This window comes from Podarcis raffonei, chromosome 4 (genome assembly GCF_027172205.1).
Source record: "Podarcis raffonei isolate rPodRaf1 chromosome 4, rPodRaf1.pri, whole genome shotgun sequence".
Classification (NCBI taxonomy): Eukaryota; Metazoa; Chordata; class Lepidosauria; order Squamata; family Lacertidae; genus Podarcis; species Podarcis raffonei.
Genome location: NC_070605.1, coordinates 62,597,339 through 62,615,981, shown reverse-complemented (window position 1 = coordinate 62,615,981; position 18,643 = coordinate 62,597,339). Strand labels below are relative to the sequence as shown.

The 18,643-nt window shown below is 38.9% G+C and overlaps 1 protein-coding gene across 1 annotated transcript in view; it reads right to left on the bottom strand.

The window, feature by feature from the left end:
- Window positions 1-1,856: 1,856 nt before the first annotated feature.
- The window catches only part of TAB3 (TGF-beta activated kinase 1 (MAP3K7) binding protein 3), a 28,262-nt gene continuing 11,475 nt past the window's right edge, over window positions 1,857-18,643 (bottom strand). Inside the window, exons 3-7 of the mRNA XM_053386982.1 lie at window positions 15,566-17,018; window positions 11,121-11,281; window positions 9,794-9,887; window positions 7,943-8,026; window positions 1,857-5,992 (exon numbers count right to left, since the gene is read on the bottom strand). Coding sequence (XP_053242957.1) covers window positions 5,844-5,992; window positions 7,943-8,026; window positions 9,794-9,887; window positions 11,121-11,281; window positions 15,566-17,018 — 1,941 coding nt within the window. The 3' untranslated portion in view covers window positions 1,857-5,843. The remainder of the gene's footprint in view (window positions 5,993-7,942; window positions 8,027-9,793; window positions 9,888-11,120; window positions 11,282-15,565; window positions 17,019-18,643) is intronic.

The window sequence follows — 18,643 nt, the reverse complement described above, 5'->3', positions numbered from 1 at the left end:
TGCAAACAGCAAACATCTGGACTCAAGTCATAATAGGTATGAATTCCCCCAATGAACTGATTTAAAACAGTTTATTTTCCTTTCCATGTAGAGCAATCAAGCTTATGATTGCTTACATATTTTTACAGAGAATGGAAACACATAAACAAAGTGGTAAACAAAAACAGCTGAAGTGATTTCTATGATTTTCCATTAGGAAAAATATGCAATCATAACTGCAGATGCAGTTGTTGCTGTTCCCGCCACCCCCCACTTAAAAAAAAATGTACCTGAAGGCATGGCTAGGATAGCCTCTGTGTACAAGAAGTAGCCCCGGATAGCAAATGAGCCCAAGATAGCAAAGAATCTGGATTCTTCCACCATTCATAAATAGCTACAATGGACTAATACAGCTATCCCTCTGAAAATTAGAAAAATGCTTATCACAAACTTACTGAATTGAATCTACCATGGTTGGGAGCACATTTGTAAACAACTTCTCTCTCTTTGGGTTCACAGTACTGGTGTATGAAAATAAATTTTAGCTAGTTTTCAAGCACTTCTAAATCAATTGTACCATTTCACCAGTCATAACAGAGTGCCTGGCAAGAGTTGGAACCTTTTCCTGATAGCAGTAGTAATAGAAAAGTCCTTCATCTAAGTACGAAGCAGCTGGTATATCTGACTAGGCATGAGAATTTATTATTCACTGGTTGTAAAAACGGACCTAGCTTACATTGTTCGGAATTTGATATTTATCAGCCATAGGTTCAGAAGACATGATTACATATATTTTATCTACCAAGCTCCTAATTCATCACTTGGCTTGAACTGGTACTTGGACCTGGTGGATCTATGATGAAATAGTGAAGTGACATCATAAAATGGCAACAATAGCAGCTCCAAGTATTCTAAACAAGGATTTTGCCCAGCCGTAGCTAAGAGTCCTTTGGCTCTTGTGCTTCAGCTCAGATCATAGGAAAGGCACTGGGCTTATATTACCTAAGGGAGACCAAAAAACAAGGCACCTGAAACAGCCCCAGCTGATTAACTTCAGCCCTCCCTTGCACTACTCATATTAACATTATCTAAGTTACCCTCTGCCCTGTCCAAAACTACCTGCAAGTAAGTTCTCACGGCAAACACTGAATCTAAAATGATTTTATGGTAATAGTGCCTTGGCTTTGGTTCCTGTGTAAGACAGAACCATAGTTAAGGATACAGCCTGAGGGAGCAGATTTTTGCTAAAGAGGGCAAGATCCTTTAGCTCACTCTGGATCTCAGCCATGCTGAAATGTTAGCTAGCATCAGTTCAGCATCCTATAGAAGCAGCTGATGGTGTGCTTAGTTGCACCTTGTGACTGAAATGTGGAAGCCTGAAGATTACAAAGCAAGAGTTTTTAATGGTTAAGGTGTCATTTCTTATCTAGCAACCAAATTTATTCTTTCTGCAACAACCTAGGAATTTGATATAGATACCTTTATGTAACTCCCATGCACGATCAAATGTGAAATATCTGCATTGGATATTAAAATGCAAGAGTTCCTTTAGCAACTATAATTCAAAAACTTCTGATGTTCATAAACAATGAGACACCATTTCTGTAAGATGATAACCAGGTACCTAATTTTGACTTTTATGGAGTTCCACAGATTCACTGGAAACTGACAAGACCAAAACACCTTTTTTCTTCTTCACGGTGGAGATCCAAGTTTAATGTAGTCACCAAACAAGATAGGTACTGATTTTCTGGTTAGAATGTATAATACAGCAGTTACTTACGGAGAAAGAATCCGCATGAAGCTGATAGAGTAGATGACACAGCAAGAAGTATTTTAAAAGGTTTCTTACTACATATGGAAACAAATGCAGGATGTTACATTTTCTTAGTTTATTGATTTTTTATTTTATTTTAGGAAACTGCAGCTCCCAGTATATGTCATTCCGAGGTCCCATGCATGCATAGCCTCTTAATGCCTTTACACATTTCATCTTGCAGTAATTGTTTCCATTCACAGCATACATAAATCTAGAATGTAAGGAACACCCTATTTACAGGATTTCAAAAGATCGTGGTTTTTGTTTTATAGTGAAAAAAATTAACAGGACTTCAACAGAGCAAAAAGTATAGATCAGATACATTGGCTTTGTCACAGATAACACAATTCAGAAGTTTGTTCAAAGATCTTGAGAATTAGAATATTGCTTGACTCTTGGCCTTTGCTCGTTTCAAAAACAAGAAGACCTCTCAGTAATAACAGAAACAAGATGTCAATAGCTCAAATACATATCAACTTCGAACAATTATTTGGAAAGACAGATAGCACACAGAGGCAGCATTGGCTATAATATGCATTTATTTCTGCGCACATTTTCAGCTCTCTGTAGACTCATAGCACCTGAGCAGGTGACAGAGGAATTGAGAGTCTGGCTGGATACTTCAATAACTACACTGTAAAATTTTGTATTTCAAATTACATGTTTCAGGCTTCTTGTGTTAAAAGTTTATCAAGCCAAGATCACAATACCATTAGCCATCAGCATGTTTAATCTTTTCATCATCTCTTTAAAATTAAAAAAAAATTGTCTTCAAAAAGACTAAATCCAAGAAATTTTAAAGAGATTTATAATCAAAGGGGTGGGGAAGTGAAGGAACAGTACATAAATGGAGCATAACACAACTGAAAGAAACATTGACTTAGTAGTATGACTGAGACCAGCTCTTTAAAAAATATACTTGCTTCACACATCTGCCATAACGGGGAAAAACACACATACCACAGACACACAAACACACTTCTCAAGTTCATCTATTTCACAAAACATTTTCTCGTTGCTTTCTTAGCCCCTCCTTTCCTACGCAAGCTAGCTTGATAGCAATATCATATATCCAAGTACAGGATTTGATTTTTGTATGCTATAGTATATTCCAATGTTTTCCACAAGCTATTCTATTGACTAAAACTTGGAGGAGCTTTTATATTTTATATGGAAAGGGAAATCATTTTACCAGCAGTTAAATATAAAACAGGCATTTATAAACAGACATTTACTTGAGAAACTGGACAGTCTTGAATAACTAGCATCCAATAAGGGTACTCCCTGTACTGACCCAAGTTCTATGGGCAAGGAAAAGACCAGCTGTTACTAAGAAGTAGTGCATTTTAAATATTCATGATGACCTCAAACGCCCATCACACACAGATGTGCACATTCAAAGTTGTATACACTGCACTGCATTTAGTATCATGGGGTCTTTCACACATTAACCAAAGGTTTTATGCAATCAACATTTATTCTGGCATAACCTAAACCCACTTTGGTTGGTGTCACCTATTCACAAGTGAATTCCAAGTGGAAATTGATACCTAATGCTCGTATATAACTTCCAGATCAAAATTAGTTTTATTACCATCATCAGTTTTACAGTGTGGATATTTACAACAGTTTTGCAGCAGCTTTTTTGCAGCATGTACACTAGTTTTGCTTTTGTTTGATTTTTTTTTTGCGGAATCAACGAGTGTAACTGATTAGTTTAACGTTTTCTCCTAAGAATCAACATGACCACTAGCTACCATCTCCCCCACAACAAACTACGTTCTCACCTTCTACTCCACAAGTAAAACTATGAGTAAAAGGAAATAGGTCTCCATAACAACACGGTCACAGATCCACCATGCAGTACTGCAATTTATATATGTATCTTCCCTGTTATCTCCCATGAGTCAGAAAATACTGTTCACACAATATGGAAATAATACGTGCAGTAGAGCATTCCCTACCAAAAAAAATGAAACAGGGAAAGCCTAAAAGCACAGAGCTGTATGCTTACAGCAAAGACCCTGTAGGACCTACACTGACTGACTTCAGAAAGCATGCACTTATAGTGGATTGCACCCAGAAGTGATAGGTTAGCACTCCCCAACCAAAAACCATTAAAGTCACACAGGTGTGAAAAAGTGGTACATACCTTTCAAACATGCTCTCTACTCATAACTCAAATGACTTCAGTTTCCTCACCAATGGCAGCACCTAATAGTGCCAAACGGGAGCTTATGTTCAAAGAAGGCAAGAGGATCAATATGAAATCATGGCAAGTGTTACAAACACATGATGCAATTTAACTGAAAAACCCAATGCTTCTTATCTCTTTGTTTTTCCATTTCCTAAAAACAAAACAATTCCATAACTGAATTCTTAATTAGAGCAGCAGAATTCCTAAAATTTCATCAGGACGTTCAGCAGTCAATTTGTAAGTGTCAAAAACATGACTTTAGAAAAGAAATCTCAACACTGGTTCCTTTCATTTCACTGTGTTCCTTTGCTGTTTGATATAAATCAGTAAGATTTTACATACCAGATAAATTCCACTTTGCATGGACAACCTCTACATCTTATTACATGGGCAAGATGTGAAACTTGCTTGCACAAGGTGCAAGTATTTGGAGTAATATAATTGAAGAGTGCAAGAAATTACACACATTGTTCCAGTGCTTTATCAGTGAGGAAAAAACAGTCTGACTGTTCTTGAACAGTTTTATTATAGAATGACTCAACTTCAAAACGAAGAAACCTTCACAAAAGAGTGCTTTATTTCAGCAACCTAGCACTCAAACAAATCAAACATCCTCTTTATAATAATCAGATGCATAAAAGTACCAGTACAATTCCACTCTGTTTTGTTTTGTTTATGCCTATTAACTGCCCAATTTTTTTTATTAAAAAAATGCATTTAAAGATCTGCTGCTCTTACTAATTAATACAGACTGGTTTATTGACAGTGTGCAAATAAACCTTTATTGAAGAGCTAATATTGATTACTGTTTTTCAGCTAAATCAGAATGGGGGCACAAAGTACCTTCTGTGCTGTAAACATAATGAATTCTTCACATAATTGGAAGCTGAAAAGGCCTAAGGAAAAGGGTGCAAACACTTCTCATACATAACAATGGCTGAGCTCAAGTCTTCCAAAAAGAATTTGGAATAGTTCTGCATTTGGCATACGTCCACTCTACTGTCATCAAGCACAGTTTTAAGGGAACGTCGTTTATAAAAGCATAATTTACTTTTAGCTTTAAAACACAATGGCCTAATAAAAGCATGCAGCACTATTTTTTTCCTCTGTAATATGATATAATTACTTAATTACCAGTGTTAACATGACTTGGTGAGTGCTGTACAAGCAAAAGGGATTGTAAAATCACCTCTGATTGTACTCTATAAATAAGGCTCATACAGTACGTCTCCCTCCTCACCATGATCCACAATTTCAAAACAGCATTTGTGTAGAATTAAATTACCCTGAAAAAAGCAGCATTTACAAATATCCTCATTTTTTACTTTTTTTGCCCACCCCCACCTCCCCCCCCAAAAAAAGAAAAACACCTTCCTTCTTTTTCAGTAGTTTACAATCTGGAAACATAGGGAGTCTTTGTTTTCCAAACGGCTGTGGCCAGATTATCAGATCTGGTTCTTCACAGTTTGTCTGGATACCTGTAACACTTCACACCACAAAGTAATAGTTCTATGCTTATAAAAATATATATATATATGTAAGGGCTACTACCCAGCAAATGTAATTATAGGGGCTAGAACAGCAGCAATCATCTGATTCCTTATACATTCTTCACAGAGGGAATCCATTTTGGGTATCCTTTCAGTCTTGCTCAATGCAGTGGGATAAGAGTATTTTCCCCAAACTAATATTTAGTGCAGCATGAATGGAAGGGGGATCTCTCCCTTATAATTTGAAATAATTGGCTGGCAAACGCCTGGCAGATGACTGAAAGGTGTCTCATATATTTGTCTCCTATGGCTGTGTCCTCAAGAGCCTGTTTTTAATCCAAAGCAGACCTTTATGGATTCAGGCATACCGCGGCATTTCACATTGCTCACAGCGATTCATTGCTGGGTGGTTTAAAAAAGTACAGCTCTTACAATTCCACGGAGCTCCTTCAAAGTCTTCGTCTCTTGGCTGTGATCGTGGAGCTTGTTTGGAACTTCTCTGATGATCTACAGAGAAAATTTTTCTTTTAAACTCTTCAGTTTTAAAACATACCAAAGCCATGCATGATAATATAATAAGACTACTGAAGTTTTAACATTTTGGAACCACATTGTTATCCACCTCTGATTTTACCTTTGTTCCCAGGGGAGGCCAAAACACACAAAATATTTCAGTTATAAAGCATTTCTTAGACATAGTCTACATCCCAGCATTATGAGGCTATGTCAGAGCATAGTATGGGAGCCCAGTCTGGAAGATATCACTACTAAGGTGCGGGTTAACATTAAACACTAGCATTTACTTCTTGCTCTTCTTTGCAAGGAGGAGATGGACCAGGGCAGCTTCTGAATGTATACCAAACATTACTCTGGTCCCCTAGATGTTCAGCATGATACAGAGCATTACCACTGCCATAACTTCATTATATCATTAATTATTCTATAGCATCTACAAATCCCTATACTGCATTACTTTCATACCTACTTCATACCTTATTGTTTCAGTCATGTGTGAGATGAATCTATTTACACCCATGTGAATTCAACCAGAATGAATTTGTCACAGTAAGATTTGGCGCAAAACCACAAAGTTAAGCCAAGGATAATTTGCTTACTCAAGTGTCCTATGTTTTCCATGCTGTTCAGATTTTGCCACTAGATATCAAGAGAGGCTTTAATGTTGCCTCTCTTTCATGCTCTCAATTCCTCACAAACGGCTTACTGTAGCCACCTACCCTTACATTAGCAAGCATTTTTTAGGGTGATAGCAAAATGAATGTAGGGAGAAGTATGTAGTACGTATGTCCTGTGTCTTCCATAAAAGGTTAAATGATGCAACATCAGTGTTTAAACATTCATGCTACACTATCAAAGCACTATCAAATTACTGTAGCTAATACTTGGCAGAAAGCCACAAACATTCTTTTGTGTATTATTTTAGCACTTGGCACCAAGTACTTTAGGTTATATAATGTACACCCTCTATTCTTCTGAAAATATCCATAGGGCTAACTTATGGCAATCACATTTCACAGATTTATTTTTAAGCTGTGTTAGTTTTCCCAAATGACTGTAGGTTGTCCAATAGAGCCACGGTGATACGATGATAAGGGTTTAGGTGAACAGAAATTTCTGTAAGATGTGTCCAACTATAATGAACATGAAAAGCAGGGGAGAGGAAAGAAAAGAGACAGGAAGATTAATTGATTCATTATTTGATCACACGTTCATCAGAACTGGCCACCTGGGCTTTCACACTGCCAATTCTCGCTGTTTTCAGCCCTGAATTTGTCCCTGCTACAAGAGGGGCTTTCCCAGTGGAGACACAGGAGGCAGATCACACTCAAATGTTAGAAGGGCAGGGTAGGGAAGAAAGACAGTAACACTTCTGTAGTTGCAGAGTTGTATTTTTTTCTCCTAAGCAGACAAAATTGCAGCAGAGGTAACAGGGACAGATAGAGAGTGGGAAACTGCTGAGCAAAAGAAGAAACCAGTTAGGAGAAGGTGCTGCACTTAAATAACATAAGGGGAAAATAAAAAAATAATTTGTACAAGCTGGGAAAATAATGGTACATAAAGCTGAAAGCGCAAAATCGTCTTAATCAAGAAAGAGCTATCTTAAAAAAAACAAAAAGGTGAACATAAAATGCAAAGCTGATTGTCTGCTACTTTTCACAACACCCTACTTCATGCATAAACATAATCTAAATGTGTCATGAAATGGTCGTTTATACTGTTCTAACTATTTCTGTATTCACAATACATGAGGCTAAGTGATTTTTCCATACACCACTTGTACAGCATATAATAATGAAAGGCAAAATATGTTTCACAAGACAACAGTCTCAACAAATCTATTATTAGATACAACACACTGAAATACTAATACTCAGCATAAAAATTCTTCAGCAGCGATCTACTAGAAACTAAATATTGAACATTTTATTAGCGACTCACCTTTTTTAAATGGCTTTGGTGGCACAACAGGACCAGGCTCTATATGATCATAAAAGTTAGTCATGGCTTTTGGGTCAAAGTTCCCTAAAACAGAAAAACAGAAAAATTATGCTCCCCATGGAACAAATAGTAACAAAAGTGACTTGCCTTAGTTCACATGCATGTTTTCAATGTGAGAGATGTTGACAGCCTACACTGTCTCCTTCAGGTCTTTGTCTAGACTTTCCTGTCACGGAAGTCTGTGGAATTTCCTCCTCACACCAGTGCATCTGGCACCTTCATTGTATAGCTTTCACTGTATGCTGAAAATGCACCTCTTTACCCTGGCCTTTGGCACCTGATATTAATAATTTTAGGACCCACACTATTCTTCAGATTCTAAGTTATTTTAATGGATTTTAATATTGTATTCTTACCCTGCTGTAACCTACCTTGGGACCTTATGGTGAATTAGCAGGGGAGAAGTTTACTTTTTAAATCAATCAGTAAGTAAATAATGCCTTGCTCTTTGAGGAGACTGTGTTTTCAGGGTGAAAAGGCTGTGTCTGTTTTGTAATTAAAAATGCAATTTCCTGGAACACTGTCAGAATCAGCTTTTGCAAGTGCCCTTTTCAATTTATACTCCTTAATAAAAGGAACAAAAAAAATAAAATAAAAACCACAACGTTTAGCAAAACTGAAATACCCAGCATCCAACAGCATAAATAAGTGGCAAAGAGAAAACAACTGCAGGTTTATATCACTTTGCACTAGATATAGGACAGTCAAAACATGCCAGTAATGTGCCTGAAACCAGCCACATTCATTTGTGTATTGTTTTGCTTTCCTTTGGGCCTCACTGGCAAGGACACAGGGGGCGGGTCATCTGGGCAGCCCATGACCTCCATATACATTGCCCAGGCTTGTGCCCTGGAGAGATCACTTTGGTGATGCAAATGCTGCAAAAAACACCATGGTCTAAGGTACGAGCACTAGGGGTTGCCTTTGTCGGCAGGAGAGATCATCATGTCTCACTAGTCAGCTACTACCCACCCTTAAGCTGGGCCACCCCTGGTCAATAAAGTGCTGACCTGCCACTGTCCGACTGCTTCAGTGGGTACTGGAGTTCAGAGTATCACTTGACAAGCAGACTGAACTACGGCACCAGGCAAGAAAGAAAAGAAACAACCCTTCTTGTGCTTAGCAAGCCGGAACATCAGGACCATGTGTCCTGCCTTGTCCACCGACCTGCTGCAGGTCAACGACTCGCAGAAGATGGACATCATTGACCCTGAGCTGAAAACACTCAACAGTGACGTTGCCACTTTGCAGGAGACTAGTCTCGCTTTGAATGGCAACCTCCAAGAAAAGACTTACACCCTTTTTCTGGCAAGGAGGGCATCCAGAAGAACCTTATATTAATGACATAGGCTTTGCAGTGAGGCACTGCCTTCTGTTTGCAACAGAACCACTAACCGAGGGGTCAGAATGCTTGCTTTCCTGCTGCCTCTCAATCACCACTGGTCCAGTTAACACCTTGAGAATTTACGCTTCCACTATGTGCTCTGACATACAGGCCAAGAACCTGCTCTATGAGGAATTAGACCAGGCTGCCAGGAGAGTTCCAGCCTCCAAACTTCTAATCCTGCTGGGAAAATGCAATGCCAGAGTTGGGGATGATCATCACACATGGGACAACTGCATCAGTCTCTACAGCCACAACAGGCGCTGTAACTCTCCAACAGTTTGACTTTACCCCTGAAGGCACACTTCTCTACTGTCTCCTGAGACAGGCAGATACCAACAACAATAACATTCAAATATACAGCTCAAAACAAACACATATTTTTGTAAGTATTTTAAAATATATACCTCTAGATTGAAGGAGATCTATTTCTTTCTGTGTACAGTCAACGTTTATCTGGAGCTGCCTGTTCTTGCTTCTCAATCTGGTCATCTCCTCAGGCTAGAAAGCAGAACCAAAAATAGAAACAGAAGTCAGCATAACCATTTTTGTTAAGCCATGCACATACATAAGTACAGTGAAATGTTAATTTAGCTGTTCTTTCTCTCCTTATTTTTATGCAGATGGAATTGTGTAGTGTAAAAGCTTTGTGGGGTCCCTTGACCAGAACATTTCGAAAGTGAGAACCAGTACGTTTCCACTGGTATAGTACTAAATTAGTATGGACTTTTTTTCCAGGCAAAACATTATTTGCCAATTTATCAGCTTGGGAACTGAAATCAGGATATAAATTGATTTAAATTATGTTGATATAAAATTAATACATTCTGTATTGATCAGTAACAGGAGTTTCAGCACCATCACAGTAGTATGACTCCAAATGTATCTTGCAAATAAACCAAGACAGTTAAATAAGTTTCAAACCAATGTAGCATAGATGCACTTTGAAAGTGATTATGTGTGGTTTTGTTTCATGATAAATAAAACTTGGTAAATTTCTTGAATGACACAGGCAAAGAATTAATTCACCCTGTACCTGTGAATCTCCACAAAATATAGATTTTAGGACAAGTGTGGGGTTAGTCCTCCAGATGTTTCTAAACTATAATTCCCATCATCCCTGGTCATTGGCCATGCTTGCTGGAACTGTTGGGAGCTGTAATTCAGAAACATCTTAAAGGTCAAAAGTTCCCCATACCTGTTTTAGGATATCATAGTCAGATTAAGTTTCCTTGTCAGAAGGGAAAGAACCACCAATTTAGAAATTCACATAAAACATTTGGATGTTGAATGACATTATCTCAAGAAAAGTTTATTACAGACTGCAGCGTATTTAAAATTTAAAATCAGTCACGTGCCCTATTCCTTTCACCTCTTCCTTCCTTCAAGTATGACAGTGCTTCTACCAGGGTCACAAAGTTGTTTTTCTTTCATAGTTTCTTCCAGCCTGGGTTCTTATTCCCAGCTGATGAGACCACTACGTTGCTAACATGCAAGCTGTTAGGGGAAAATCTACAGCTAATACCAAAGAAAACACTACCATGCTCTTTCTGGTCTGGGAAAAAGCATGGACCAGCTACCAGAATATTCTGATACCCAGCTGCTGAAGTGGACTGGTTACTGAACTTTATCTGGCAGAATATGAATGATATATAATATATATATGGCATGACCGTGACAAACCCTGTCATTAGGAGGGAACGACTTTAATATTTTAAAAGCTTCTTTACTTACTGTCGGGATTGAGGTTGTGCAGCTTACTCTTCTCAGACGCCTTTGCATAAGATCATGTTCCATACCATTCACTTCAGCTTTGAGCTTTTCAAGCTCCTCATTTTCAAACTTCAGTTCCTTTGCTAGCCTCTCCATCCTTGCACGTTGGTGTAACAACAAGGCTAGTGTGGTATAGAGAACAAAGTCAGTGCAAATACACAAGACTGAGAAACCCAACTTGCAATTGGAATAGTATATACAAGTGAGCTTTTAAGAGCAGAAAGTGACTATAAACATGCAGCCAAACATCAGTGTAGAGATGTTTCATGCTAATGGAACTGTACTTGTAGACGTAAAGTTCTTCCATCATAAAAATATTTATTTTAGACAGTAACTTGGATATTACCATTTCTGGCCACTGCTTCTTTTTTTTGTTCTTTGTCCGCTCAAAAATAAAAGGCACCTGTGCAGGATGAAATGGCAATCTAATTGTAACAGTGTACTGACAAGACTAAATCCTAAAAATCAAAAGGTATAAGACACTGGGCTACAAGATGAACTCCACTGCTTGCGATCAAGTTCACTTGATACAATGGAACATATTACTATAGCAAATGCAATCTTTTCTTAAAAGCTGCTTTTACCCTTTGGAAAAGCAGTTTTAACCTAAAAGATTACAAAATCAGTGCTCTAATCAACTGCAGAAGCCTGTGACTAGATTAGGACATACAAATTAGTTAACAGAACAGAACATATGAAGAGGCTGACCCTCCTTAACTGACTTTTAAAAAAAAATTCATTGTAGAGTAGAAGTTTAACTACTGGACCCAATTCTAGATTTTGTACTAATTCCCAACTCTCCATTTTTGTCCTTAGTGGGGGAAAATCAAGAGAGATTGCAAAGTAAAGGCATTTGCTTTAGAGAGTGGGTGGGATGAGAGAAAAGCACTCTACAAGCAGAGGGTCTATAAATTTCTGAAGACCCTTCTTTCTTGCTCTTTCCACATGGCTTCCAGAAATGCAATCTGCTGTGTTGAAGAAACTGATGACTCTTTTTGTAGTGTGCTGGAAATGCAGGGTTGCTCTTCCTAACTGTTCAAAGTACTCACACCGTCTGTCTTTAGGGAGAATTTGAGGTCTTGGGCTGCCTGCCAATTGAACAGCACCCAACTCCCTGGCAGCTCAGATGTGGCAGACAGCAGGAAAGCAGTTTCTTCCACTTGCTGCCAACTGCATTGTAGTGGTAGTGGGAGAAACTGAAGCACAGAGTCACAACATGGGAGCCCTTCAGCACAGCTATTCTTGACCATCCTCTGTTCCTCTGAAATATTCTGCAGCTTGTGTTACTTAAAATATGAGTACGCAAGATTTTCCACCATCCGAATATAGATCTACAAAGCCTCCCTCCACATTATAAAGACATTTAGAAGAGGTCCTGTAAATTGAGTTGAATCCATAGTTGCATTATTTTTCTGCTAAATGTCACAATTAGACATCTGTAGCAAGGCCAATGGTTCATTCACAAAATGAATGAGGACAGTATGAACTGTGATATTACATTCCAGTGTTTGGTTTTGCAGCTTAATTATTTAGCACATTGTTACTCATTACTTTCTCTTGATTCGTCCTCGTCATTCTGCATACTTCTCTCTCAAGTCTCCTCCAATCATCCTTAGCCAGCATTCTACTCTTTTATCTAAACACATATGCTCCTTTTCAAGTTTACATTGTAAAGAATGCTATACTCAGAAGTAAAATGAACTACACCCCATATATTCAGATATATGGGGTACTGTACAACACTTGTGGTACTAAGGTACAACACTTGTACCTCTTCCACAGGTTTGAGGGCAGAGTTGCCATACTTTGGAAGTCTTAATTTCTCCCCATGACTAGCAAGAGAAGTATAAACTGTGCAAACTAGTGTAAACTTTAGAATAGCTCATACAAAAGCAAGAGAAATACAGCAAGGGGGCTTAACTGGAATAATTTATACAGGTTACAGAAATTGGAATTATCTTGGCACAGGATGTGGATTTCTTTTTAGTACAGAGTAAAACAATCCTGCACCTAGCCCAGAGCAAAAAACATAGTATGGAAATGAAGTAATACATCGGCAGTCCAATTTATCCATGAAATAGTATGCAAGTTCAAGAGTTAAAAATATAATTAACTGCTTTGAGTTACAAACTCTGTATGTTTGTATAAACATCTCTTTGGTAGAAGAGCAAGATGCAAGATACAAGATATAGTTGTTCCTATGAAAGGCTTAGATTTCAATAGATAGAGTTAAATTAAGTTAACTGAAGTTAGCTTCTACTGAAATCAATGGGTCATATTAGTTATGATTTAAGTCCTGTAGATTTCAGTGACCTCAACAAAAGTAACTTTGCTTGGCTCTAACCAGTGTCATGTTAGCCAGTGCCATGGTTTCAGTCTATTCCACAGCTGAAAACAATACATCAAAGCTAGCTCTTCTTCCTTGTTATAAATTATATACAAATTTTGATTCATACTGAGCTATGCCAACAGGTCCATCTACGCTAGCATTGTCAACCTGCTAAGCAGGAATGCTTTAGGAGATCAGACAGAAATCTGTTGGTGTTATGCTGTCTTAGGTCTCTAAACTGGAGATCTGAGAATTAGGATAAAACTGAACAACTATATAAACTTTGCCATATTTTGTTTTTTTAAAAAAACATGTTTAGATCACCAGACACAATAATGCTCCCAAAACTAAGTGTACATCTAGCCCAATATTGAAGATAGGTCCAGTATCTGAAAGATTGTCTCTTCCCATGTTATTTACCAAGACCCTGAGGTCATCTTCAGAGGCCCTTCTCTGGCTACCATCTCCAGGAGAGATATGGCATACTAGCTATGGAATGCCCTCCCCAAAAAGGTTCGCCTAGCACCTTCTTTACTATATTTTCAATGCTAGATAAATACCTTTTTATCTTTACAGTCCTTTTAAATCTGTTGGTGTAAAGTTTGCTTTGGTTTTTACCGTTTTATTTTCTTGCTCTATCATGCCGAATCAGATTGTATCATCATTTTTATTATTTCTGATTTTTAACTTCTGATTTTTAAGTTAGTGAATCACCCTATTTGTTTTTAGGGCAGCTTATAGATGTTGAAAATAAATAATAAAATATTGCCTACTCTGACTAGCAGGTCACAGATAGAGGCCTTTCACATCAGCTGGCATCTGATACTTTTAACTGGAGTTGTCAGTGAATTGAATCAGTGACATTCCACATCCAAGTCAGGTTTTCTACCACTGAGCTGCTCCCCAATTACAGTGGTACCTCGGGTTACATACACTTCAGGTTACATACGCTTCAGGTTACAGACTCTGCTAACACAGAAATAGTGCTTCAGGTTAAGAACTTTGCTTCAGGATGAGAACAGAAATCGTGCTCCGGCGGCGCGGCAGCAGCAAGAGGCCCCATTAGCTAAAGTGGTGCTTCAGGTTAAGAACAGTTTCAGGTTAAGAACGGACCTCTGGAACAAATTAAGTACTTAACCCGAGGTACCACTGTACAGAGCTACAGTCATCCAAACCAAATTTATCAACGGCCCAGATCCATTTGTCTCCTTTCTCTTTGCTAGGTAACAAACATTATTGTCAACATTCCTATGCAGCCTTGGAAAAGTAGTTCATCATACAACTGGAAGCTTAAATAGGTTTCAAAAGCACTCCACAATAATGCAACTTTATGCATGTTCTCCTCTCCACATCAACTATGGTGTTTTTGCTAAAGCATCTAGTTCCTTAGCAGATGTACTTCAAAAACATGGAAAAAATTAAAAAGGCTTCAATAACATACTTCAAAAATTATTTAACTAATTATTTAACCCATCTTCAATCCAAAAACTTCAATCAGTTTTGACATTACACAGGAGTTTGCGCTGACAAAGCCTCAACAGCATGTGATGTTATTGCACATCATGACCACTACTTGCTCTGTAAATTCTAACCTTGCACAGTAAGTCTAGTACGCTAAGATATGCAGGACTTTATTAGCTCTATATTGGCAGAAGTTACTCTAGGGTGGTATTCAGTCAATTGAACTAAGCGTATCCATTCCTGCCCCAGACCATTTCTGTGCTAATTAGGTTATGCATTATATGGCATCAGCAACTGTTTCTTCTGAACCACATTGTATCAATGCAATATACTGCAACAGTGGCAAAGTAGCCCTTAAGCTACATCCTGACACCTCCTTTGCTGCTGCAGAGACAATGAACTTCCAAAGTATATGCTCATTCTATCTACTCTCTTACGAAACAAGATGATATATATTTGCCATTAATGAATCCCGATAAAATAACCATGGCATTCTGCAATGACTTAAGAATTTGAAAGACTGTTAGTAGTTTAGTAACCAAAGCACGGAGGATGTACCACACTGCAAATAATTTTTTTTCAATAATTACTGCAACATGCAATTCAATAAGTTTACCTTGAGTATAAGCATAGTCATCGGACCCAGAACTGGAACTCCTCTGATACTTATGGCTTCCTCTTTCACATCCAGATCCTGGTACAACTGAAATAGGCTGAATTGGTTCTGGTGCTGCAGAATGCTCTTCTTGGTCCACTAAATTTAAAAGGTTCTCAGCTGGTGCTCTGCCTACGGTGATTTTAAAAACTGCTGGATTTGGCTGAGATACCATGACCCGAGGTGACTGAGTAAGCACACCCGTAGGTCCAGCTGGCTGTGTATATGTTATATATAAAGGATTAACACTATAAGGAGGTTTGGGCTGACCTGACATACTTCTGGAAGGAGAACTTGAAGGAGGAGTAGCAGGTGCGTACAGTGGGTGCTGATTCCGTTGGGAAGGTGGGTTACTTATAGGTGAAGGGCTCCTATTCATTGTAGTCCCAGGTCTTTGTGGTGGCTCAACGGTAATTTCTATCTTGTTCATGGAGCTTTTGGATAAGCTAGGTCCACCATATGGAAGATAAGATACTGAGTGTCCACTTGGTTTCTGATATGTTTGGGGTGTTTGTTGATATGAATGGGGGAGCACAGTTGAAGGACTAGGAGGCATAAACACATGGGAACTTTGATGGCCCAACGGGCTAGGCTGAACTTGATGCTGAGGAGAGCCAAAAGGAGAAGGACACTGAGAAGCAGGTGGCGACTGAAAAGGTGACTGAGGAATCTGGGGCTGTTTTGGAGAATACTGAGAAGGCTGATAGTTTTGTTGGTGCGGATAAACAGGCAGTGGATGTGGACTATAATGGGGCACTGGGCCTTGTGGCGATGAATGCCACTGTGCACTTTGAGTAGGAGTCTGTCGTCCTGAAGAACTTTGAGATGTCTGCCTAATATAGAGAGATCCAGGATTCCCGTAAGGATTGCTTGGAATTGGAGGAAGAATTTGTAAAGCTCTGGGTACAGTCTGTCCCGATGGGAGGTTCTGCGACACTGTAACAGTTATAGGATTTGTGCTATACCGAGGTATGTGCATATACGCAGGAGGAGGCGGGCCTTGCATAGCAGATGTATTCATTCCAGGTTGTATGGAAGAAGGTTGCTGAGGTGGTTGCAAAGGAGGAGTAGCTGCGTTTCTATTCTGGTCATTCATAAAAAATGGATTGTAGTTGGGAGAAGCTGCCACAACAGCTGGAGCAGAGTGTGGTTCTTGAACTAAGCATATCAGTTGTTTACCTGCTGTGTGTTGTGGATCAATATGTCCATCACTTGAACTATGTACCAGTGTACGACCACCATTAAGTTGAGCTCCATCCCCTCCGTGATAGCTGGTGTGAGGATGGATGCCGAGGTTAATATGCAGATGGCGATTCCTGTTCAAACGAGTGTCATCTGGGTGGTACTCCATGTATAGGTATTTGTTACTCTCCTGTGCAAGAGCTCGACAACAAGCATCAAGGTTGTTGTTGTTCTAGTAATAAGAAATAGAAAACGTGAAGGGTTTAAAATTAAATAAATGAGTCTGACAAGCTATAATGTAGTTCCATATGCATACATGTCAACATACCTATAAAGCCTAGTTTGAACATCGTATTTCAGTTAAGACTCTCACCTGAATTAAGGAGCATTAGCTGAATGATCCTCTTTTTGTACTCAATTAAAGCTGCAGCATTTGTATACCAACAAAAGTTTTAAAGAAGGTACACTTTACATCCAGGTCCTGGGATCATACGGAGTCCTCTGGGCCTCTCCATCTGACCCTCAGGACTCTCCTCAGGCCACTCTTCCCACCAGTCACTCCCTCCTCAAGTAATTTGCCTTGTTGGATACTTCAACTGTGATAACATCTCATTTGCCTGGATAGAGAGTTGAGTGTGTAGTTAAAAAAGCATGGCTGGAATGTAGCCTACTGTACAAAAATAAGAGTTATTATTATCTGTCACACCACTGAATTTTTGCCTCTGGCCCACAAAGGAAAGCAGTGCTTGAACTGAAGAGGGGGGAAAACTTAGGCAGTAGCCACCATCTCAGAAGAGTTTCTCCTCCTGGTGTGAGATGGAAGACTGCTTCTTCTAAGTCTGGGCTAAATAGTCTCTCAGGCACTTTCAGGAGGCTATCTACCCCCTGCAAAAGTGTGGGGGAGGGGGAAGCAAATTTCTCAAATTTTAAGAGGGATGACTTACCTTAGTTAATTTTACAAGTTGGCTAAAGCCCTTCCCTTTTCCAGCACTTTTTAAAAAGCCTCATGCTTGCTTATAGCAGCAGCAAGATTCAGTCCTTCTTAAGAAACACAAGTGGTAGGCTACTACTGAACCCTGCTGATGCTGCAAGGGGCTATGAGGCTTTTTTTACAAGTACAGGAAAGGGGAAGAATGTCTTATTCACCACAAAGGTAAGCCAACCTCCACCCCAACATTTTGGGGAAACTTACCTCCTCCCCTCCCCAAATTTTAAAATCCATTCTCTTTTCTCCCCCACCACCATAATTTCAGCCCAGCTCCAGTTTCTTCTAAGATTACACCTGCCAATTATAGCCAGGAAACAAAATTGTCACACGTTTCTTCAGCATGCATTGTTTCATTTTAAAAAAATATAAACATGTCAATAAAAGGGCTGGGTTGTGGGAACATGATAAAGAAGATTTTCAGTGAAAATATTGCCTATCCAAACCCCCTTTCCCGAATAAGCTTCCCACTGTTTACAACATTTATTCTCTTTCTCTTTTCATAACTGATGGGAAAGGTTAAATGTTGTCCTTATTTGTAGCTTGAAAGTGAGGAAACAGGAGCAGGTGGGAGACATACAACGTTCAAGCATCTCTTAACATCTCTAAAAGCAATAACTACACTGGTCAAAAAACATTTGGAGGGATATATTAAATGATTCCTAATAATGTATGCTTTAAAATTTACTCTTTGTTGCTATCTAATGAAACCTCTTAAATTTATTGACATTCTCTTCAAATTGTGATCAACAGGATTGAACACACTGAAGTTTGCTAAGCGCAGAATACTGAGATCTACACTCTGCTGTGCTTGGGTTTCAAGGAATCTGCCAGTGCAACCTCCAGTGAGATGCCTCCTCCAAGCCGCCTGT